Raw genomic sequence first — 24276 nt, 5'->3', positions numbered from 1 at the left:
CATCATTCCCTCCAATCCATAGCCTGCTGTATACAACTATCATATTCATACTGTATAAAATATCCATATTCATATGCAAGCAACTGTCCATATTCATACTCTACATAACTTTGTATCCTGCTTCTTTTCACTGCATATGTCATTGTCTTACAATTTTTTGGAGGCCTCCCAGAATTTTGTTTTAAATGTTTATTTATTTTGAGAGAGAGCGCGTGCTCGTGCACCAGCAGGGAAGGGGCAGAGAGAGAGAGGGAGAGAGAGAATTCCAAACAGGCTCTGAGCTGTTGGCACAGAGCCCGATGTGGGGATTGATCTCACCAAGTGTGAGATCATGACCTGAGCCAAAATCAAGAGTTGGACGCTTGACCGACTAAACCAAGCAGGCGCCCTGAGGCTTCCTAGAATTCTAATATTTGTATGTACTATAATTTATTTATTTTTTCTTAAGTAGGCTCCATGCCCAGTGTGGAGCCCAATGTGGGGCTTGAACTCACAGTCCTGTGATCAAGACCTGAGCGGAGATCAAGAGTCCAACACTTAAACCGAATGAACCACCCAAGCACCTGTACTATAAACATTCCTATTGTAGAACATTTATTTTCAATTCATCACTGTTGTAAACATTGATGAATATGCTCACACATCACTTGTGCTAGGCAGAATAATGATTCTTCTGTACCAAAGAAGTCCACATCCTAAGCCCCAGAACCTGTAAAAACACAAAAAGCACTTTGAAGATGGAATAAATTAAGGACCTTGAGATGGGGGTATTATCTGGGTGGGCCCAATCTAATCACATGGGTTCTTAAAATAGGAGAACCTTTCCCAGTTGAGATAATATTATGAGATGTAACAATGGAAGCAGGGTCAGATGCTACATTGATGGCTTTGAAGATGGAGAAAGGGGACCACGAGCAAAGGAATGTGGGTGGCCTCAAGAAGCCAGAGAAGTCAAGGAAGAAAGCAAGTTCTCCCCCTCAAGCCTCCACATGGGAATAAATATAGTGTCTCCAAAATGATTTTAGCCCAGTGAGACTTGTGTGGGATTTCTGCCCTACAAGACTATAAAATAATAAATTTGTGTTGTTTTCAGCCGCTAAGTTTGTGGGAATTTTTAATGGCAGCAATAGAAAACTAATACCGGATTTTTGCGCACATCTTTTACTCTTTCCCATAGGAATCGACTCCTAGAAGTCTTTAAAATCCCTTATGTTGCCAATGAATTTATAACATCAGCAATGTGTAAAAGTGCCCCACCTCATTTGCCCTCATCAACCCTGAAACTCAATTTCCTGCATATCCTGTTGTTTCGTTGAAATTGATGATAGTAATGACAACCAAATACTCATAGCATCCAATGGAACGTTACACTCACGCATTCAATCCTCACAACTCTGTGAGGTATGGTACCATTGCCATACCCATTTTCCAGAAAAGGGAGCAGAGACATGGAGAAGGTAGGAATGTGGTACAGCTGGAGTTAGACCCCAGAAGTCTGGCCCCAAAGGGCACGCTCTTTAATAAGTGTTCCATTCAAATCGAAGGTCCCAAAGGGAAGGGTCAGTCTTTTCTACCTCCTTGATTACTCGAGTGATTGTCAAGTTTTCCCCGGTGTTACCGTAATCGTGTGGCAACAGTAATCGCGAAGAGCTCTAAGCACAGATTGACATCTAAGAGTTCACTCAGTCTGTAAAGAATCGCGGTAACATTTTCTCCTACCTTTGCTGCTTTGCTGGTGGCCCTTTGCTTCTCTCTCAACCACAGAATAATTGGAATATTCTCTAATAATTAAGACTCACTTCAACTGCCAGATCACTGTGAACCACCCCCTCCCCATTCCTTTACACCCACTACTACAGAATGGATACCACACCAGGTGCTAGAGACAACAGTGGACAGGACAAGAGGGGATGGCTGTATTAGGCCTGATGCCATAACACAGACCCTTACGAGAGTCAGGAGTCCAGGCCTCAATGCCAGCGGGTGAAACAAGGAAGAGGAAGCCACACCCCTTCCATTAGGGGCACAATCCAGAGCAGGCAACCTCGGTTTGCTCACATGCCAGACAGCCACTGCTTTTAGTCTTGGGGCTAAAGGATCTTCCAAAGTTAAGACGTTTACTTTCTCTTGTGTATAGTAGAATAAAAACTTACTTTGGTTTCTCGCGTTTTCCTGACGTAAAACTGGGGGATCAATGAAAGTAGAAAAATAGATTAGATCGACAATCATCCTGAACAGAATGTGCATCTAATGTCTCACTGTCTCCAGTGCAAGTTTTGAATTTGACTCTGAAAATGCTTTGGGACTGTTTCATCTTATTTTGTTGTGTGGTTAATACTTAACACAAAACTTACCATTTTCATTTTGGAGCAAGCAGCCCAGGGGCATGGGGTACATTCACACTGCTGTGCGGCAACACACCATCCATAGCCCCAAGTTTCATCTTCTCAAACGAAAGCCGCACACCTTAGGGACGCCTGGGTGGCTCAGTCGGTTGAACATCCGACTTCAGCTCAGGTCATGATCTCACGGTCCATGAGTTCGAGCCCCGCGTCGGGCTCTGTGCTGACAGCTCAGAGCCTGGAGCCTGCTTCAGATTCGGTGTCTCCCTCTCTCTCTGCCCCTCCCCCGCTCATGCTCTGTCTCTGTCTCAAAAATAAAGATTAAAAAAAAATTAAAAAAAAAAAACAAAAGCCGCACACCTTAGACGACAACTCCCCCCAGCCCCGGTCCACTTTCTCCGGGAATCTGACTGCTCTGGGTACCTCATGTAGGTAGAATCGTACAGTAATTGTCCTTTGACTGGCTTAGTCCATTTAGCATAAAATTTTCATGGTACATCCATGCTGTGGCAGCATCAGAATTGCCCTCCTTTTTGAGGCTGCATATCCCATGGTACGTCTGTACCCTGCTTTGATTATCCGTTCATCTGTCAGTGGACACTTAGGTTGTTTCCACCTTTCAGCCGTTGTGAATGATGCTGCCAGGAACATGGGTGTGCAAACATTTGCCTAAGTCCCTGCTTTCAATTCTTTGGGGTATATACCTAGACCCTAAATTATGTTAACGTTATTCAACACTGCAGGTGGGAGATCTGCTTTACCCAAATCGGGATTCTAACTTGGCAACCTGAGTAGTTTCTAGCAGCTGTGCATGCCTGGAGGCGTCCCCTACAGAAAGGCAGTGCCTGGTTTACAGTACACTGGTCCTCCTTGTCCCAGGCTCCCGACGACCGCAACAAAGGGAAACTGAAAACAAACATTGCCAGCACACCTCTCAAAACTCTCTCCCACTGAATTTCCAATAAAGACAAAACGCAATGTAAAAATAAGACACTTTTATTCAAAGTTAAGAATGTTTTCCAGGTTGACACACATACATAGATAATTCCACCATCTCATGGATTTCTAAAATCACTGACAGGCAGATACGAACCGGTCTGGCAAACACGCATCGGCCACTTAACTCCCAAGTTTTTGTATTTGCACTAAGCCTGCTCACTCAGAGGGAAACCACTGGCCGGAATGTCCCTGCTGCTTTTGTTGCCCCCAGACTGGCATGACGGAGGGGAGGGAACGCTCCTGCTACACTGAACGGGCAGAACAGCGCTAGGCTCTCGGCTCCACCCAGCGGCCATGACCGCCAGGACCGGGAAGAGCCACCCCGCACCCCAAGCAGGGTCTGTCCAGGCCAGTGAGCACGCTGCTCAGCGGGGCTTCCCAACCAGCCCTTCTCCACACTGGCTGCACAGTATCCTCAATGGGGAACCTGAAACAAAATCCAGATGGCCTGAGCCACGGGTCAGCCCCGTGAGAATCTCTGGGAAGGCCACCGGATAAAGGTCATCTCCCAAGTTCCCTGGGAGTGGGGGAGGGGGGGTTCCGAAGCTGTGGAGAAACATAGCAGCCCTTTCTTTCTCAACTCTTACCTTCTTGGAAGTCTCTCTTATTCTAATTTCAAACACTGGGCATGTCAGACACACTTCTGAAATTATGAACTTATGCCATATGGATGCTAATGTCTCTAGCAGGGATTTGCAATGGGTTTAAAAAAACAGAGCACCTGGGTTTCATTAAAAAAATTTATTTTCATATAAAAGTGCCAAAATATCCACCAATGTCATAATCTATCTCAGCAACCAGTTTACGCTAGTAATCAAAACACAAGCCTCTTTATTCACATTGTTTAGAAATCAAATCCTTTTCACACATTCCCACAGTAGCTGGAGTCTCTAGATAGTGGGAAGCTTGCGCTCCTATCTGCCGTGGTAGTCCATATGTCCAGGTTCATATAGGCACGAAACGGGTTAAACCCCGGGTAGTACTCCTTGCACATGACAGCCTGGTTTTCCATGTGAGTCGAATGTTCCGTGGTGGGACTGATGGGGCAGCAACTTTCATATACATCACTTTGCGGGGCCCAGATGGAACCAAAAAGTCCAGACATTGGAGACAAGCTTCGGGTGCTTGTGAGGTAGGGCTGAAGTGTACATGAGGAGAGAAAAAAAATGTTTTTATTTTTAAAAAATATTTATGTTTGAGAGAGACAGAGGAGCGGAGAGAGGGGGAGACAGGATGCCAAGCGAGCTCTGTGCTGATGGCAGAGAGTCAATGCAGGACTCGAACTCATGAACTGCGAGATCATGACCTGAGCTGAGGTCAGACGCTTAACCGAGGCTAGGCATCTAGGCCACCCGGTGCCCCAAGAAATGTTTTTTTTAAAAATAGAAGGTTTGGGGCACCTGGGTGGCTCAGTCAGTTAAGTGTCTGACTTTGGCTCAGGTCATGATCTCGTGGTCCATGGGTTCAAGCCCTGTGTCGGGCTCTGTGCTGACAGCTCGGAGCCTGGAGCCTGCTTTGGATTCTGTGTCTGCCTCTCTCTCTGCCCCTCCCCCACTTGCACTGTCTCTGTCTGTCTCTCTCTCTCTCTCTCTCTCTCTCTCTCTCTCAAAAATAAATAAACATTACAAAAATTTAAAAACACAAGCCTTAGAAAGGCAACATCAAGGTCGAATGCTTACCAGTGGACACCACAGTGGTAGCAATCCAAGATACTTGTAAGTTATTAATATTCTCAACCATCTGGGTTGCTTCGACTCCATTTTTCTCAAATGGAGTGATGTGAAATCCTCATCTAACTGGAATAAACTTATTTTCAACCCAAGGAAGGACCCACACAGGTCAAATGCCCTCAATCTATAAGAACTGTCTTGAGGGGCATCTGGGTGGCTCAGTCAGTTAAACGTCTGACTTGGCTCAGGTCATGATCTAGGGGTCCGTGAGTTCAAGCCTCATGTCGGGCTCTGTGCTGACAGCTCAGAGCCTGAAGCCTGCTTCAGATTCTGTATACTCCCCCTCTCTCTGTCCCTCTCCCACTTGTGCTCTGTCTCACTCTAAAAAATAAATAAATGTTAAAAAAGAAAAATTAGTGTCTTGAATGGATGTGAAAGGAAGAAGGTGTGGGACTTTTAGGCTCAGAAGGGTGCTGACAGGCAGGAAGCCCTCAGGACCCAGTCACGGAGGGCTTCCTGGCCCCAATTCAATTTTATCTACAGACCATCACCCTGACTTCTGTGATCTACAGGAACCAAGCCAGGCTTTGGCTGATCTGAACCTAACTCTGAAATTAAGGGAGACCAGGATTAAAGCAGCACCAGAAGGAACTTGCAAATGCCCCAGGGTCACAGCACTAACCGGAGAATTGAGGAGACTGGCATGTCCCCAGGCAGTCGGCATATTGGGCGGGGGACTCCAGGTAGACTGAGAGTTGTGATCCATAACATCTGTCTGAATTTCGGCAGGACAAGGGAAGCCATTGGGGTAATTCATGTTTTCTACAAAGAATGGGAGACAACAACACAGGTAAACATTTTTATGGCAAGATCTGCATTCTTACTCTTGGGCCAAAAACTTTCAAGGCCTTACTATATTGACAAGTCAAAGACAGGTATAAATACTCACCCCATGTGGACCAGGAGGGCCACTGTCATTCTCAGGGTTAAAACTATTTATCAGATACACTACCTGGGAAGCCCTCAGTGAGGAAGGTCTTCCTCTGGACTTGATGTTCTGTATTTGACAATGTGATGGGAATCTTTCTAATAAACACTACCGCAGATTGGAATCATGTCGAGAGTCTTACTAGTCCTCAACATTTTCCTTTATTACCTGTCATGCTAACCTCATGCTTCCGAAACCTATATGTGTTTTTTTCTATACATAAACAGTTATGGTAAAGTTTAATGTACTAACTAGGTACAGTAAGAAATTAATGACAATAACTAATAAAATAGAAAAATTATAACAAAAGTTATGTGAATGTGCTCTCTTTTTCTCCTTCCCTCTCAAAAGATCTTACGGTACCATAGTCACCCTTCTTGTGATGATAGGAGATCATAAAATGCCCATGTAGGGAGATGAGGTGAGGTAAAGGACAGACATTGTGACATAGTGTTAGGCTAGTGTCGACCTTCTGACAATACGTCAGGGGTCAGGGGGAGGATCATCTGCTTCTGGATGGTGGCTGGCCGCAGGTAACTGAAACAGAAGAAAGCACGACCGACCGGCTCACAGGGTGCTGCTGTCATGAACACAAGCCCCACCAGCACAGGAAGAAAGTTACCACAGCACCCCCCAGTGGTTAGCATGGAGCAACGCATACATTACAATGGGGGAAGTACATCTAATATACTGCTTACACCTTCCCTGAAAAGGCATGAGAAATCATGATCAGACTGTAACGTAGAATCAGAACACTCTGCAGTTTATCTTTTTGCATAGCTCTTATTGTTTACTATTACCGATGCTTGAGCCCAAGCATCTGTAATTTCCCAGAATTTCCCCTCCTAGCTCTGTTCCTTCCTTCTGCAGCACCACCCAGGGGCAGAAGAGTCAGGACTTGCTGAGGAACAAGCCCATAAATGCTCACATTTCACAAGGGGCTTGCCTGCCTCAAAAGTTCAGCAAACATCTAAAGCCTCAGCCTCCCAATGGATCATCTACAATCTTAGGTCCACATAAATCCAAATGACCCAGTTCTACCAAATGGGAAGGGCTAACTAGTTTAGAGTTATCTGTAGAAGCCCCCAGACATCCAGGTTGAAAGGGCTTTTCGAGGCCATATAAAACTATACATGGGAGGCATGCACAACTGAACCCACATGAAGCCACTCAGCAGCTTCCTGTAAGGTCATTCTCCACGGTTGCTCACTGTTAAGGGCACATTCTTAACAAACAAACAAATAACAACAATAAAAAAACCAAGCTCACGGACGCAGAGAACAGACTGGTGGTTGTCAGAGGCAGGGGTCGGGGCTGGTGGGGAGTGGGGTGTATGTGAAATGGGTGAAGGTGCTTAAGAGGCACAAACTCCCAGTTAGAAGATGAACCAGCCCTGGAGAGAGAATGTGCTGGCATGGTGAGGATAGCAGACAACACTGTACTGTGTATTTGCAAGTCGCCAGGAGAGACCCTGAAGGTTTTCATCACAAGAGAAAACCTTTGTAACAATGTACAGTGACAGATGGTAACCAGACTTACTGTGGCGATCACTTCCCAATATTTACAAATATGGAATCATGATGTTGTACACCTGAAACTAAAGAACGTTCTACACCAATTATATCAGTTGTTTTCAAAAAGGTACTCTTCTGCAATTAGTGCCTTAGACAGACTTAGACCTTAGACTTCAACCTTAGACAGACTTCCTGCTTTGACTTTCTGAGAGTAAAAGAATGACACTGGGATTGTTCGAATAGCTTTTACCTTCCGGAAAGGCATTATAATCATTCAGTTCCAACGGACAGTACACACTGGGGAACTGGCCTTCACAAGTCGCACTCCAATCAATGAAACTGCTACAAAAAACAAGAGGTGTGGTTTCAGAAATAGGATGTCAAAAGATCAAGTAAAGAAAGGAAACCGATTTTATTGCCCAGCATCCTAATCACTGCTAATTCCTCAATTTTGCAAGATAAAAGTTGTACTTTCTCAAGTCACAGGATCAAAGACTTACTAACTGAATGCTCATCATCAATGACACAGCCTTGCAGGTTGGACGGTCGGTCGAACTAGGAGCACACTTCCTTTATAACCAGGTTTGTGAAGTCTAACGGGAGGCAGGATCCAAGGCCATGGCTTTATGAGCACTTTGGAAGAGTGACCGTGCTACCCTGAGGGTCTCAGCAAACACCTGACGGTTGTGTTATAAAATATCCACCTTTGCTCAAAGCAAGGCCAGCACTCACCTTACGTAAATCACAACCATAGAGACTATGATTCACCATAGATACTTCAATCACTGTTACAAACTGGATTCTCATTATAGATAGAAGGAAGTAAATACCACTGTAACAAGCTGAACCAAAAAAGAAAACTTCAAACAGATTCTGTGATTAAACACAGATAGCAACATTTTCTCAAGTTTTCATAATTGAATGCCATTAATATCCAACAGCAAAATTAAAAAACTGCTATAACGTAACTACTTTTCAATTCTCAAATTATTTGAGCTTTCTTAACACTTTAAACGTGTTCATGATGAACACCATGGAAAAATGGAAATCTTTTCTCTGCTAGGTGGTAGAAATTCTGAGTGATTGTTTTTTCAGACTTGCCTCTCTTAACAGATCCGTCTTTCCAACTTAAAAAGGAAGGTAATTACGTGGTCAACAGCTTTGTTATTTTTATTTCCGTTCATGTTTCTCTCAATCCGTGCTTTGTTATTTTCTGAGACATCACAATGCGACTCCAAAAGGCAGGAAACACCCAGCTAAGGTGCACTGGGGAAGAAGACTGGCCCCCAGTTGTGTAAGGCCTGCCTAACGGCAAGCCCTTAGGCTAAACAAGGCAAGGACCAGAGGAGAGAGCTGTACCTATTATGCACGGGGGCGGGGCCCTGCATCACGCCAGGCATGCTGTTCTCCACCGCACAGTTGTAGCTGCTTGTCACACACATGGGCTGCGTGGGCCATAGGTCTCCAGGTGGGTAAAGACCTAAGGAAGAGAACAAGGCCTCTCAGTCTACCTTCTTCCCCCTTGGCCTTCATCCCACCCTCCTTGCAGGACCAGCTCAACTTCCCTTCTCTCCTTCAAGAAAACACTCCCTGAATATCACCCACACATGCCGATCACTTCTATCTTCCCCAACCCCTTTCAGGATATACTTTCAAGATATGAAGTAGAAAGATGGCATGTGCTTTAACCTTCACTTCAGACGGTATAGGACTGTCTCCTGACCTAGATTACAAGATCACTGTAATAATTCAACAAGTATTTGAGGGCCTGCTCTCTGTAAGGCCCCATTTTTTTTTTAATTTTTTTTTTTAATGTTTATTTATTTTTGAGACAGAGAGAGACAGAGCATGAATGGGGGAGGGTCAGAGAGAGAGGGAGACACAGAATCGGAAGCAGGCTCCAGGCTCTGAGCTGTCAGCACAGAGCCCGACGCGGGGCTCGAACCCACGGACCGTGGGATCATTACCTGAGCCGAAGTCGGACGCTTAACCGACCAAGCCACCCAGGCGCCCCTGTAAGGCCCCATTTTCGATGTCAAGGACACAGCAGTGGACAAGTTTACATTCAAGTGGACAGAGACAAACGAAAAAGGAAGAAGGAGAATATGGCAGGTGGTCTAAGTGCTATGCAGATAAACAGCAATTTTATTTATTTTTAAATGTTTACTTGATTTTGAGAGAGAGCACGAGTGGGGAAGGACAGAGAGACAGAATCTCAAGCAGGCTCTGTGCTATCAACACAGAGCCTAAAGCAGGGTTCAACCCCACAAACCATGAGATCATGACCTGAGCCAAAATCAAGAGTCAAATGCTTAACCGACTGAGCCACCCAAGGGGCCCCAACAGCAATTTTAAACAGGGTAATGAAAGGCCTCACTAAGGGAATATCTGATGGGTGGAAGATGTGAATAAGGTGAGAAACCAGGGGGGATGGGGGAGGCTCCAGGCAGGGGGAATAGCACTTTCTGTAAAGGCTCCTGGTGAGTTCAGAACAGCAAGGATACCGGTGTGGCCAGCAAGGAGAGTAGTGGGGGATAAGGTCACAGAGATGACTGAGAGCCAGAGAGTGCAGAGTTTGTGGGCTCCCCAATTTAAGGATGGGGGCATTTACTTTGGATGGTATGGGGAGCTATTAGAAGGTTCTGAGCTTAGTGACTACCAGGAGACAAGTCTCTACCAGTTTCTCACATTTCTGTACATCTTGCAGGCAGAGGCCCTGAATGCCTTTATTCTGGACTATCTTCTCAAGGATGTTTGGTAAGCAAAAGCCATGCAACCTATATACAGCCTCCCTCTGGAGCAAAAGGCAGGTATGCTTACTGCCCATTATAAAACATATGGGTTCCCTAAGCTCAGGGTTCCTTCCTGTAACATAACCCAGTATGCACATAGGTATCCATGTAGGACCCAGGGGAGTTGATGCAAACATGGTGATGTTCATGTAGCTGGCTTGGCCTCAGCCCTCTCTCAGCTTTATGTGGAGGAAATGGAGGCTGTCCCTCTGGGGAAATTGTACCTCCCACTCTACTACCTGAAGCAACGCTGCTGGCTCAGTGGGGCCTACAACTCACTGAGGTTCCCCTAAATGCCTGGGTATGGCTCACTGATGGTCAGACTAAGCTGAAACCGGATAGTGCCCACTGGGCTCTAGCAGCTGTCCGCCCCAGCATCCACTCTGCAGCACTGAAAATGAATACGGCCCCTCTGGTCAGGCACAGACCCAGGGTGGTTCTCAAAGCCAGCTCTTCTCTTGATGAACTGAGTTGTGCTTTTACTGACACAAGCTATTGCTAATAGCCTAGCTACTGGTCTGTCACTTGGAAAGCTACTAACTGGCAGATTAAAAGACACTTTGCTTTAGGGATGTGAAATGGGGAAACAAATGTTGGCTTCCAATTAAAGCATCTGAGCCACTTGGGTAGGGTATCCTGAGGAAGGCAGCCTGGAATCAAGCTGCACACCCAGACGACCAGGACTGCTGCCTGTCATATCGGATGTGGGAGCACTTCCAGCATCACAAATGCACAGAGGGAAGAAACCACTTGTTTAGGATGCAGGACTACCACTGCCAGCCAGACTCATCACAGCTGCCTCGAGCTGGGGTGGGCCACATCATACTGAGCATGCCGTCACCCACTCCTGGCACATGGACCACGCTGGACCCTGAGCCCCGTCTCCAGGCCATTACTGCTGCCTCCCCACTGCTGACACGTTTCTGGTTACAGTGCTGCTGTTCATCAACCAGCCGGCACAGCCACATCACTGCAGCCCCTGAAAGTAACCTGATCAGGACAGCTATCCCGACCAAAGCCACTCAGCAGTGGGTCGAGAGTCAAGGCATTTGGTGGTCCTTCTATACTCCCTACCACCCACAGACACCTGGGATGGCTGGGCTTGTAACAGCCTCCTCCAGTTCAACCCAAACAGGTTTCTGACCCTACTTCCTCACCTCCCCTGGTATACATACTTATGTAAGGCAGTTTGGTACTGACTGGACCTGTGCCCAGAAAGGGAGCACTGGCCCTTGGCTGCTTCCTGGGTATGAAACAGGACTAAAGGGGTGTGGGGCAAGTGGGATACAGAGATCTGTTCTGAACATCCACAATTCTGCCCCGACCACTTCTAGACATGTGACACTCGTTTTTTGCCCTAATAGCAACCCTAGGCTGAGCTGGGGGGTAGACACTCTGGTGTCAGTCCAGCCAATAGGGGGCTGAGTGGGTTCACACTTATTTCTGGTCCAGTCACCTGGATTCTCTTGTTAGACTGAGGGGATCCTGGACCATAAGGATACCAATCACGTGGATGGGTACACTGCTCAGAGTCCCCTACACGGCCCATACAGGCCCAAGTGGGGGAACATATGGATCCCTGTAAGTTTCATAAAAAATGCCTTGACCCAGGGCACCTGCGTGGCTCAGTCGGTTAAGCATCCACCTTTGGCTCGGGTCATGATCCCATAGCTCATGGGTTCAAGCCCCACATTGGGCTCTGTGCTGATAATGAGCAGCTTGTTTGGGATTCTGTCTCTCTCCCTCTTCCCCTCTCTCCCGCTCTCTCTCGCAATAAATAAACATTTAAAAAAATGCCTTGACCCTTCTGGACAAAAGGTGGTACAAGTACGGTTTTGTTGTAAAAAAAAAAGTCACTGTTACAGTTACAGCTCTTGTGATGAGACAAGGATTCTATGGTGATGGAGGAGGAAAACCTCAGCACCCGGGGAGGGAATGCCTTAGGTCTCAGGAGGTGTGGAGAACAGGAGGACATTCATGATCCCTCTTTTTCAGAATTGCCCTTGGAGTCTTCCTCAGGGAGGAAAATGTCCTGGTACGGCTCTTCCAAACTGTTGTTAGGGCCTTAAATGTGACTGCCGAGTCCGCCAAATTACATCACACAGTTCTGACCTCAACTGGTCACCTTCTCCCTTGACGTTTCCAGGGGATGGACTGGCTCCTGCCCCCTCCGTGCAAAGCACTTGAGCATCTCCGGCTGTCTCCTGCCTTCACTGCCATTATCAGCGCTCAGTCATTTGTGGGATGGATGGATGGACAGATGCCATCAGCTGGTGGCATCCATCAATGGGACAGCCTGGGCTATCTGCACGTAGGCAGAACCTCCACAAAGAAAGACTAGACTCAATTATTCAAAACTGAATTGGGAACCCAAAGGTTTACCGGCCAGTCAGGCCACACTCGAGACACTGCCAACCTGTATTCCCTGAATGATCAGGTCCCATTGCCAGGGCAGGGGGACAAGGGGGGGAAGCGGGGGCGGGGCAGGGGTAGCAACTGTAAATGACACCTTCTTCCCAGGGCAGTGTGTGTACCCCCAGAACGGTACTTCTCGTGCCAGTCACCAGTAGATCACGTAGCTTTCCAATGACTGTGGAGACCTCTCAGATGAGGATGCTCTTGGTTATTCAGGGGACGTCCCTGAAGGATAACTTGCTGTTTATGCACATCCTGTAGGCAGTAATCACTACGAGGGAGCCATCCAATCAGCAAAGATGGTATGAGATTTGTTTCCTAACATTAGCTGAAATGATCAAAGACACCACGACACCAGCTTGGCTCTGCAAGGCGTTCAGGTCAGCGCTAACTCACTGGCCAGGGTGTGGGGGACAGACTCACCCAGACATTTTCCTGTAGGTCAAGTTGCAGGCTATATCATCGTAGTCAAATTAAAAGATGTGGCCCCACCTTCTGTCAGAGTAATCGAGAACCACTTAAGGAGTGATGTACGCATGAGAAAACGGACCAGAAGCCAAGGCTACGCAGCAACAAGGGGTGTGTATATTGTTGTGAGACAATTTTCTATGGGTGTCTCGCTTTTCTGTACTTCCTGCAAGCAGGAAGCTAGCTGCCTATGTTCTGACCTACCTTTCCAAGGATGTTTACTAAGCAAAGCCTCAGGAGAGAGATAAGGTCTCTCTCTCTTCGCAGCAAGGGGCAAGCTTCTTTTTTTTTTTTTAATTTTTTTTTAATGTTTTTATTTATTTCTGAGACAGACAGAGACAGAGCACGAGTGGGGGAGGGGCAGAGAGAGAGGGAGACACAGAATCTGAAACAGGCTCCAGGCTCTGAGCTGTCAGCACAGAGCCCGATGCAGGGCTCGAACTCACAAACCATAAGATCATGACCTGAGCCGAAGTCGGTTGCTCAACCGACTGAGCCACCCAGGTGCCCCAAGGGGCAAGCTTCTTTAACATTCAACAAAATAAATACAGTGTTTCCTGACTATTATAAAACACTTGGGTTCCCTAAGCTCAGGGTTCCTGTCCTGCACCCAGAGCCCATGCAGGTGGCCACCCGGGCCCACCTGCATCACCCATGGGACTGCAGGCCAGGACCTGCCAGAAATACATCCATGTGCATGCCATTCATTGTGCTAAACGTCCTCTGTGCCTGACCCAGAAGTCTCCTGTCTTCTGCCAGTATCTATAAAAATGTGGTACACTAATTGGTTAACTTGTAAGTTGGGTAACCTTCTCAGATCCTCCCCAGTTCTGGACAGAGAAAGGCTATAACTTATGTTAACATGGTCACTAAGGCTGCCGTGTTAAAAACAGATGGTAAGGCACTGATGGTTGTTAACCAGACTTACTGTGATCATTTTGCAATATACACACATATCAAATCATTATATTGTACACTGTATAAGTCAATTAAACCTCAATTTAAAAAGAGAAAATTAAAAAGAAATTAGAAGGCAAGGTGAGAGCAGATGCAGGGAGATCTGTCAGGAAGTTATCGTGACAGCCCAAGAGAGAAACAATGATGGCCTGGACCAGGGTGATTATGGTGGAGGTGAGGAGAAGCAGTCAGATCCTGGTTGGAAGGCAGAAGACGAACAGAAGACAACAGATCATGGGTGGGCGACAAGAAAAACAAGTCAAGATTTCTGGCCTGAGCAACAAGAAAGACCAAATGGGAAGGCTGTAAGGTGAGCAGGAGTGAGGGAAGCCAAGCACTGGGATACCCGCTGCATCCCCAAGTACAGATGTCAAATGGCAGTTGGCTATAAGACAGTGGCGTTCAGGAGAGAGGCCCAGGCTAAAGGTGCAAATGTGGGAGTCATCAGGGTGGAGGGAGCACTTAGGTTTGCATATGGATGAGACCACCACAGGACTGTGCACAGAGACAGCACAAGGTGGCATGACAGGCCGGGGGGTACTGAATCGGAAACCCTAAAACTTAAGGGCCAGAGCAGAACGTCTAAGGTCTGCAATAGGTCACCATGGAGATGGGAAGACTGAGAAGTGTGGGACTTCACAGCATGGAAACCGCTAGGGCCCCTGCAGACAGTGTCTTGGGGGAGTGGTGGAGCACAGCCAGTTTCAGAGGAGAAGAGGAGGAAAGGAATCTGATAGCAAGCACAGACTACTCTTCTAAGAAGTTCCCCCAAAGAGAGGCACGACGTAGCTAGAGAAGGGGGTCGAGAGAGAGGGTTTGGGCTGTTGGTTTTTTAAAGGTGGGAAGTATCACAGCTGATGGAATGACCCCCAGAGAAAACCAGCTGATGGCAGACGGATGGGCAATGCACTGAAACAAGAGCCTTGGGGAGGAGCACCGCACTGATAATTCAACAGGTTGAAACAGGAAGGAGCAGAAGATGTTGCGACTGGTGGTGCATGGAGGGGGCAGTGGGAGCCTTCCGAAGGCCTCCAACTGTCTCTTTCCTTCCCAGGGAAACACCAAGCAATATCAGCTAGGAGGACGAGGCAGAAAGCACTGGAAGTATGAGCACAGAGGAGGGAACAGATAAGGGCCCAGAGAGTCGCAGCCATGGGGTCACGTGAAGCGAGGGCTGTGGACGTACAGAGCAGTGGCTGCTGTGTGTGCTTCTGCCCACTGTTCTCCAGCCTTGCTCACTGGCACTGCAGCCGGCAGAGAAGCCGCAGAACCTGGCAGAACCCTGACTGTGGTTTTGCAAGGTGTCTGCAGTGAAAGGAGGTAGCAACGGAGAGACTGTAACGAGGATGGAGGAACTGGGGCTGGGCAAAAAGCAGCTGTGTGAGGAAGGGCAGGGACAGCAGAAGGAGATGGAGCCAGTGCTCTGCAGACAGTCACTCTGAGCAAGATCTAATTCTCTAGTGACTTGAAGATCCAACCAAGGACTATAACAGGTGATTCAAAACTAATTGCAGGGGTGCCTGAGTGGCTCAGTTGGTTAAGCATCTGACTCTTGATTTCGGCTCAAGTCATGATCCCAGGGTTATGGGATCAAGCCTTGCATCATGTTCCACACAGAGCATGGAGCCTGCTTAAGGTTCTCTCTCTCTCTCTCTCTCTCTCTCTCTCTCTCTCTCTCTCCCCCCCCCCCTCCCCCCCCCCCCCCCGTACCTTCCCCATTCTCTCTCTCTAAAATAAAATAAATAAACAAAAGTAATTGCAGATTATTAACACCAAGAACAAGGTAAAAGGCACCTGAAACATACACACATGCAAAAAAACAGATTAAGACTCTAGACAACATGTAAGTCTCCACCTGACAACACATACAGACAGATACAGACAGAATACCATTTTAAGGCATATCTGTTTGACAGTTTTTATTTTTCCCCATCAACTAAATCTTATCTTGTCTACTACCTTAAAGAAAAAAGGTAGTACCACCTAAATTTTGTCCAAATCTTGCTTCAGCAACATTACTGAATTCAAGAGTTTTTTTTAATTGAAAACACTTATTTTATTGGATTAGTAGTTGGATCCAACTCACAAATAATTTATTTCTAATGACAATGCAACAACAGCAAGTCCAAAATGTATCCAAAGAACAGCACAGAAGCCTATGCTTTCACAGTTGGCTCCAATGCATAGAGGAGTTTTCAAATCTAGTCTCATTTATATGAGCAAAAGCAAGTACATGCGTTAAAGCTAAATGATGCCACGGGAGTGAACATCAGGTTTATCCTGCCACGGTTCCTGACCCTAATCACGTGGGAAGCAGGCACTAGAAGAAAACAGGAGACACAAGACAAGAGCCAAGAGAGGTAACAAAGAGAACTGGAGAAGAAAAATGAGGGAGACTGGAGTTAACCTCCTACAGAGACCCCAGGAGGGAGCGGGGTTTGGTTTTCCCTCCCACTCACATCATTTCCACACCCCTGGGACGCTGTCCTCCCCACCTGGGGGTAGCCTGCAGGAGCTCAGCTCCTGGTCTCAGGTCGCGTACAGGGAGCGAGGCTGGTCACTGAGGCTGCGAGGCCAGGTTAAGGGACTTCTAAGACATGGGGAGGCAGGGAGGACAGGGAGAGAGTGGGAAAGGTGGAAGCAGGCTCAGGTGCCTGGACTTGACCCATGGCATGCTGTCCAACCAGAGCTTACCTTTGCTTTCTCTATTTCTCTGTTACCTCAGACAGGCAAAGGTGGACCACACATAGCAGTAGTCCCCTGCAAAGCACCCCATGCTATACTCGGGCCACAGGGCACCTGTACCCTGGCTCTAAACGAGGGGGCAGCCCAAGTCAGAGACCTCGATGAAGCCAGTCCAGAGGGCAGGTACATTCCCAACGCACGAAAGCCCAGTGACATGGCTTGAACAAGAGGGCGCTGGGCGAAGCCCCGGCCCCACCCGACCTGTCTTGGCAAGCTCCCCGACCTGCGGTGTGGAGCACCTGGCTGCTGACTGCTCCAAGCATATGCGCCTCACCTTTATCTTCTTCGACACCTGCAGGCCCGGCAGGAAGGCTGGGACAGGGAGGTTCTGCATACCGTGGGACATTATTCACGTTTCTGTGGAGAAAGTGAGAGAATGAGGATCTATTCATTTCTTCTGTACAAGGACATACCAAATTTGTTCACTGAGTTTTTACAGACATTCTTCCCACAAGAAACATAAAATACTAGACACACAATGGTACACGGCCAGAAAAGGGCTGAGGAATAGTAAATTCCCAAGACCCAGCAGAGCCTTTCTTAAATAAACAACAAAACAAGTTTAACTAAGGTAGCTAAGGTGAACTGCAGATTCACCATCAGCCCACCACCAGCCGGCAGCAAGAATTAATCCCTAATTTACTTCCTACCTCTAGCAAAACAGTTCACAGACAGCTTTGTCTCCTATGCTGAGTTTCCTTCTTTACAACCCCATCAATTTAGTTTTAATGACAGCCTCCTGTCCTCTCACTATGTGACCAGCGCCTAAGGAAAGGTGATCACATGCCCACTCTGAAAACCTCTGCCGGCTGCGTACCCTCCTCTTCTCCCACTCAATAAAAGCCACTTGTTGATTTTGTCCCATGCGGTGGCAAGCATCACACAGCAGAATTGTTATCATGGGGGTAGCTGCTGGTCTTGCAAACTTCCCTAAGTCATGGGCGTCCAGTTTTATTTCAAGTTGTAGCAAAGCGTTGATGACTCCAATCCCTACAACTACTGCAGTTTCTCTGTCTGCTTTCAGGAACGAGATGTGTTCCAATGTGGCTACGTCACTGGGCACCCCAGAGATCGTGAAATGTGTTTCCTCGGGAGGACCCTGCCTCCTGAATGATGAGCAAAATTGGGCTGTATTTTCCCACATCCTTAAAAAGTTTTCCTATTTTCACCCGCAGAACCAAGTACAAGGAAGAAGCAGTGACAGGAAAAGCAGTACCTACAACACACCGTCAAAGCTAGGAAATTAAAAACTCACGTGGGATTGCAGATGTTATGAGAAAGATTCAAGGAGATGGGAGTTTCTGAAGGAAAGTCATTTTGGGAAACATTGTCTCCTGCATAAAAACAAAAACATTATCATTATGTTTTACACATGTAATTCAACTGTATTATGTATTAAAGAGCAGATGGCTAATATCTCCAACCCTTAATGAGCAAGTTCTCACTTTAAAATGATTTTCACATTCAGTAATTTTATTTTATTCTTTTAAATTTTTCCCAACATTTATTTATTTTTGAGAGAGAGAGAGAGACAGAGACAGAGTGTGAGTGGGGGAGGGGCAGAGACAGACGGAGACAGAATCGGAAGCAAGCTCTAGGCTCCGTCTGAGCTGTCAGCACAAAGCCTGATGTCGGGGTCGAACCCATGAACCGTGAGATTATGACCTGAGCCGAAGTCAGATGCTTAACCGAGTGAGCCACCCAGGCACCCCTCAGTGATTTTATTTTTAAAAAATCTCTATTATAGGGGTGCCTGGGTGGCTCAATCGGTTAAGCATCCGACTTCGGCTTGGGTCATGATCTCGTAGTTCGTGAGTTCAAGCCCCACATCGGACTCTCTGCTGTTAGCACAGAGTCTACTTCAGATCCTCTATCCCCCTCTCTCTCTGCCCCTCACTCACTTGCACTCTCTGTCTCAAAAAATAAACATTAAAAAAAATCTCTATTATATTTATCTTCATTGAAAAGTTACTGAAATTCAACACTTAAATTTATGAATTTTGGATTAATGGTGTTTTAATTTTGGCAAAAAGCTGAAATCATTAATATCATGTAACTTTCTCATAGGGGTTTTTCTGATAAAAGAAATCTTGCTATATAAATAGATCCCTGCAATTTATAAAAGTAATACATATTTACTGTAAGAAATCTATGAAAATAAACGTAAGTTTAAAGAAGAAAAACAGGGGGTGCCTGGGTGGCTCAGTCGGTTGGGCGTCCGACTTTGGCTCAGGTCATGATCTTGCGGTCCGTGAGATTGAGCCCCGCGTCGGGCTCTGTGCTGACAGCTCGGAGCCTGGAGCCTGTTTCGGATTCTGTGTCTCCCTCTCTCTCTGACCTTCCCCCATTCATGCTCTGTCTCTCTCTGTCTCAAAAATGAATAAACGAAAGAAGGAAGGAAGGAAGGAAGGAAGGAAGCAAGGAAGGAAGGAAGGAAGGAAGGAAGGAAGAAAGAAAGAAGAAAAACAGAAGTCACCTGCAATTATACTGCCATTCAACATTTAGATATATTTCCTTACAATCTCTTTTATGTGTACACATACATATAAAATTGGGGTCATGCTTCACATATACGTTGTCCTTATGGTCTTTTACACCATAATTATGGTGTAAAAAAAATGCTGGGGACATTTTTCTGACAGTACGTAACCCTCAAACAACTTGTAAACTACATATTAAGCCACTGTACAGAAACTATGAATAATTTTTTTCATCTTGCTCTCTCAGCCTTTCCCCCAAGCAAAACTGCATTTCTATTTTTTGTTAGTAAGGACCGATTTTTCAGAATCTTATGTTTGCATCATCAGGCAAACTTTGTCTTCAGTGGTGGATGGAGCTGGGCTTGGTGTAGGCTGTGGAACTCAAGCTTCCTCAGGCCAAACATATCCCGCTATCAAAGCGCGTGTACCTGCCTGCCTTCATCTGAGCCTGTGTGTCTCCATGTGGGCGACAGTGTCTCCTAGAGGGGGGCAGGACTGCTGAGTTTCTTGGGGGTTGAGAAGATCTTATCTTTTTATCCCTAAAGCACACTGCACAGTAATAAACACTGCCTATCAGTGATATTAAAATTTTATGGGGGGTCATTAAGAAAACAGTGTCTCAAAAGGCTCCTGGGGAGGGAGAGGATAATGAAAGAAAGGCTGAGAAATGCAGCTTGAAAATACGCGTGGGTGCTTTCTGTAGGTTTTTATGGTTACTAGGGCCCTGGTCTCTCAGACAAGACCTTCTTTTATAGGTCTCACTGCCGGTGGGAGACAGAGAAGAGAGGACAGCCCGGAGGCTGCTGAAGGGAATGGTCCATGGCTTGAAGCAGCCTGTCTTGGGGGGAGGAGACAGGGTTCAAGCAAACTGGGGTGTGGAACAGGCTGCCAACCTCTCTGTGCCCGGGACCTCAAATCTCAGACTGGCACGGGGACATCAGCCCCTCAGGGTTACTTGGGAGCAGTGTGAGTGTGATGGGTGAACAAAGGCCTCACAAATGTGAGTTTCTCAATCTCACCCTTACACAAAGACTAAGCTGAAAATAACAGTGAAAAGGAATGAATTCCATCTTTATATAGACACAGAGCTTTAAAATAACATTAAGTGAAAGAAGCAAAATGCAGAATGATATACTGAAGTATGATTTCCCTTATGTAAGTTAAAAACAATAATTCTATACTTTGTTGATGGATATATAAATGTAAGATAAAATATGGACTAAAAGAACATGTGCCAAGTTCATGACAGTGGGCAGTGACTCGGGGAGGCCAAAGTGGAAAAGACTATAAAGCACTATTAAAAACAAAAACAAACCCAAGGGTAAAGATAGCGAAAGTAAGAGTAGTTAATTCTCTGACCTTTCCCAAATCCTCAAATTTCTCAAAAATAAGAGAAGGCCACAATGTTCACAGCATTATTCACAATAGCCAAAACGTCAAAACAACCCGAGTGCCCATCAAAATGAGATATGTGCATGCAACAGAGTATGATTTGGCCTTAAAAAAGAAGGATGGGTGACCCTTGAAGACATTATGCCAAGGGAAATAAGCCAGACACAAAAGGACGACCACCGTGTGATTCCACTTAGACACCAGAGTAGTCAAATTCATGGGGACAGGAAGTAGAGGTGAGGCTTCCAGGGGCTGCAGGAAGTGAGGAATGGACAGCTGTTGTTTAAAGGTACAGAGTTGTGGGGCACCTGGGCGGCTCAGTCAAGCATCTGACTTCGGCTCAGGTCATGATGTGAGTTCGAGCCCTGTGTCAGGTTAGCTCAAGCCCAGCTCTGGGTGAGCACGAGCCCTGCTTCAGGTGAGACCCACTTCTCTCTCTCTCTCTCTCTCTCTCTCTCTCTCTCTCTCTCTCTCTCCCCCCCCGCCCCCGCCTGCCCTTCGTGGGATTCCCCCCTCCCCCTCTCTTAGATAGATAGATAGATAGATAGATAGATAAAGGTGCAGAGTCTGTCTGGGGTGATGGAAAAATTTGATGGTGGTGATGGTTACACAATATGAGTGTACTTAACACCACTGAATGGTACACTTAAAAATGGTAAGTTCTGGGGGCGCCTGGGTGGCTCAGTCAGTTAAGTGGCCGGCTTCAACTCAGGTCATGATCTTGCGGTTCGTGAGTTTGAGCCCCATGTCAGGCTCTGTGCTGACAGCTTGGAGCCTGGAGTCTGCTTGGATTCTATGTCTCCCTCTCTCTCTGCCCCACCCCCTCTCACACTCTGTGTCTCTCAAAATAAATAAACGTTAAAAAAAATTAAAAAATGGTAAATTCTGTGTTATATATATTTTACCATAATAAAAACTTGCAAGTGAAAAAAGGAATGCAAAAATTCTTTGAACTGTGTCAAAGTTAGACATTAAATGACGGTGATGATGGTGATGATGATGATGATGATTTAGGGAGAGGGAAAGGAAGGAGGAAAGAACAAAAGAGTGAATGAAATCCAAAGCTAAGTAAACACTCCAATCTGCAGTCCCGCATGTACTCCAGGCCCTGGAAAACAGATCCAGGTCTCATACTGGGCTAGGCAGCAGGCCAGGAGGGAGGACAGATGGGAGGGAGGGCAGGGGGGAGGCGGGAGGCAGAGGCAGGAGGGAGGGCAGGTGGGAGGGAAGACAGGAGGGAGGGCGAGAGGCAGGGGCAGGAGGGAGGGCAGGAGGCAGGGGCAGGACGGAGGGTAGGTGGGAGGGAGGACAAGAGGGAGGGCAGGTGGCAGGGAGAGCAGGAGGGAGGGAGGGCAGGTGGGAGAGAGGACAGGATGGAGGGCAGGTGGGAGGGAGGGAGGACAGGCGGGAAGGCGGGAGGCAGGGCAGGAGGGAGGGCCGTTCCCAGGGCTGGGTGTACTCCCAGGACTCACCGCCTGGCAGGAAGTGCTGACGGCCCACCGCGGGCTTCTTGTCCCCGTCAGAGCTGCTGCTGCTGCTGCTCCAGCTGCCCCAGCTGCCACGGCTGGCCCGAACGCCGCCCGAGGAGCTGCCGCAGTCGGAGCTGGAATCCGAGCAAGACTTCTCCACACACTTCTTGCCAGTCTTCTGGTAGTAACCCTCTGCAGGAAGGAAGGGAGAAGTCATACCTCATTCGAACAATTTTCAACTTGATGCCATGTCTACTAAGGAGATAAGTGAAGTTATGAAGAAGGCCAGGTTCACGGTCAGGGTCTGCTACCTCTGCACATCTAGCAAGAAGAAAGAAGTTAACTACAACCAATAACAGGACTTTAAGAAACAGTGAGGGATGAGCTGTGTCTACTCTGCCTGCAGGATGGGTGATTACACCTGGCTGGGGCTCAGACTGTCAATACCAAGCATACCCTTGATCTAAAAGTGGTTCTGGAAATAAACACTCTGTGAAGAAAACTGAGCTACTTGATCAGACTGGAAATTTATAGGTAATTTCTCCCTCTCTTTTATGAAGATACCTCCTAAGAGCTTCAACGTACTGGGGCACTGGCTGGCTCAGTCAGTACAGCATGCAATTCTTGGTCTCAGGGTTGTAAGTTCAAGCCCCATGTTGGGTGTAGAAATTACTTAAAATGTTAAAAAAAAAAAAAAAAAAGAGCTTCAAAGTACTATTTATGCATGAGTGGAATGAACCCCCAAGAAGACCAAAAGGCAACACATGTGTCAAGGGAATGAATGAGAGGACAGAGAAAGAAACTCCCGAAATCTGCCAGCCATGTGCATGGAGGACATGGACGTGTGTCTGGGAACACGGTGTTGGCAGACAGGACTACAACTCCCCCACACCGTCCCCCACACGTGCAGTCAACTTCAGTGGCCCTGGAGCCTCCTGCTACCCCTTAGTCTAGCTCAGACCTAGCTTTGGGTGCCCTCTACCTCTCACTCCCAGAGGCGCTGCCGGGAAGTTCTTGGGAGGGACGGCAGCCTGGCTGTGCAGGAACTGCCTGGCTTGGGTGTGTGAGAAGAACACAGTTCTCACCCAGCTGTCCCCAGAGGGAGCAACCACCGTTCCTTCAGCACTGCGCAGGAGGACAGTTGAGAATGGTCAGATTTTAGGGAGGAGGGGACAGCACTCGAGGCCTGCCCGGGTTCAAAAGAATCTCAGGTTTACAGTGTCATCCTGACAGCTTTCCATTCAGGCGTCAATAACCTAAGTTGCCTCTGAAGCGATAACTTCATCAAGGTGCCACTTCTTTACAGTGGCTACTTCCTGGAGGAACCAAAAATCCCAACAGAAGCACTGCTCATAGCTCAACATAGTCACACACCTGCCTCTTCCTGTGCAGCAGGTAAACTGCTCCCAATGCCAGCATCTGTCTTACAAATTTCCCCCGGGTTTTCCTGTATACACCAGTTTCTGACATCGACGTCACTGCTCAGCTCAGGCCTTTCAAATGCATTGCACACATGTTTTAATTCACTCTGTTCAGAAGGCCTAGAAGAACCACAAAAAACAAACAAACAAATCACATCCACATGTTATCATCCAACCATCCTTGCTTTCCATGAAACTTACCAGAGGTGAAAATGAACCTGGGACAACCCAAGACCTCCGCTCTTTGTGTTTTGGGGGAGAAGACACTGAGTAAGGGAGTGGTATCAAAAAGACAAAAGATTTTTGCTGTTTTAGAACTACAATCAATCTGGAGCTCATTTAATCTACTCTATACTTCACACTGAGAGGAATAAAACTCCATAAAGTTAAATAAGTGATGGAGTCCCTCCGTCACCTCATAAGTGGCAGGTCCAGGTCCAGAACCCAGGACTCTTGGCTCATCCTCCTTGGCTTTAGTGACAGGTATGATTCTTAATAGATGAACCTGCTGCCTGGTGTCTGGGGGAAGGTACTGAGCGTTCATTTATATCTCTTCTCATCCATTCATTTAGCAAACATTTATTGAGTGACTACCATGTGCCATGTATTGTTAGGAAAGTTGCG

General features: G+C 47.0%; 1 protein-coding gene across 3 annotated transcripts in view; it reads right to left on the bottom strand.

The window, feature by feature from the left end:
* Positions 1–4152: 4152 nt before the first annotated feature.
* Positions 4153–24276, bottom strand: part of TMEM131L (transmembrane 131 like) — a 169779-nt gene continuing 149655 nt past the window's right edge. Inside the window, exons 28-35 of one of the 3 annotated variants that reach the window (XM_049632310.1) lie at positions 23606–23772; positions 22235–22423; positions 18146–18224; positions 17165–17247; positions 8873–8993; positions 7764–7855; positions 5694–5833; positions 4153–4479 (exon numbers count right to left, since the gene is read on the bottom strand). In XM_049632310.1, the coding sequence (XP_049488267.1) occupies positions 4204–4479; positions 5694–5833; positions 7764–7855; positions 8873–8993; positions 17165–17247; positions 18146–18224; positions 22235–22423; positions 23606–23772 (1147 nt within the window). In that variant the 3' untranslated portion in view covers positions 4153–4203. The remainder of the gene's footprint in view (positions 4480–5693; positions 5834–7763; positions 7856–8872; positions 8994–17164; positions 17248–18145; positions 18225–22234; positions 22424–23605; positions 23773–24276) is intronic. The other 2 variants (XM_049632311.1, XM_049632312.1) reach the window with 2 other exon arrangements.

This window comes from Panthera uncia, chromosome B1 (assembly GCF_023721935.1).
Source record: "Panthera uncia isolate 11264 chromosome B1, Puncia_PCG_1.0, whole genome shotgun sequence".
NCBI lineage: Eukaryota > Metazoa > Chordata > Mammalia > Carnivora > Felidae > Panthera > Panthera uncia.
Note: the sequence above shows the minus strand (reverse complement) of the source record. Positions and strands in the feature narration are given on the sequence as shown.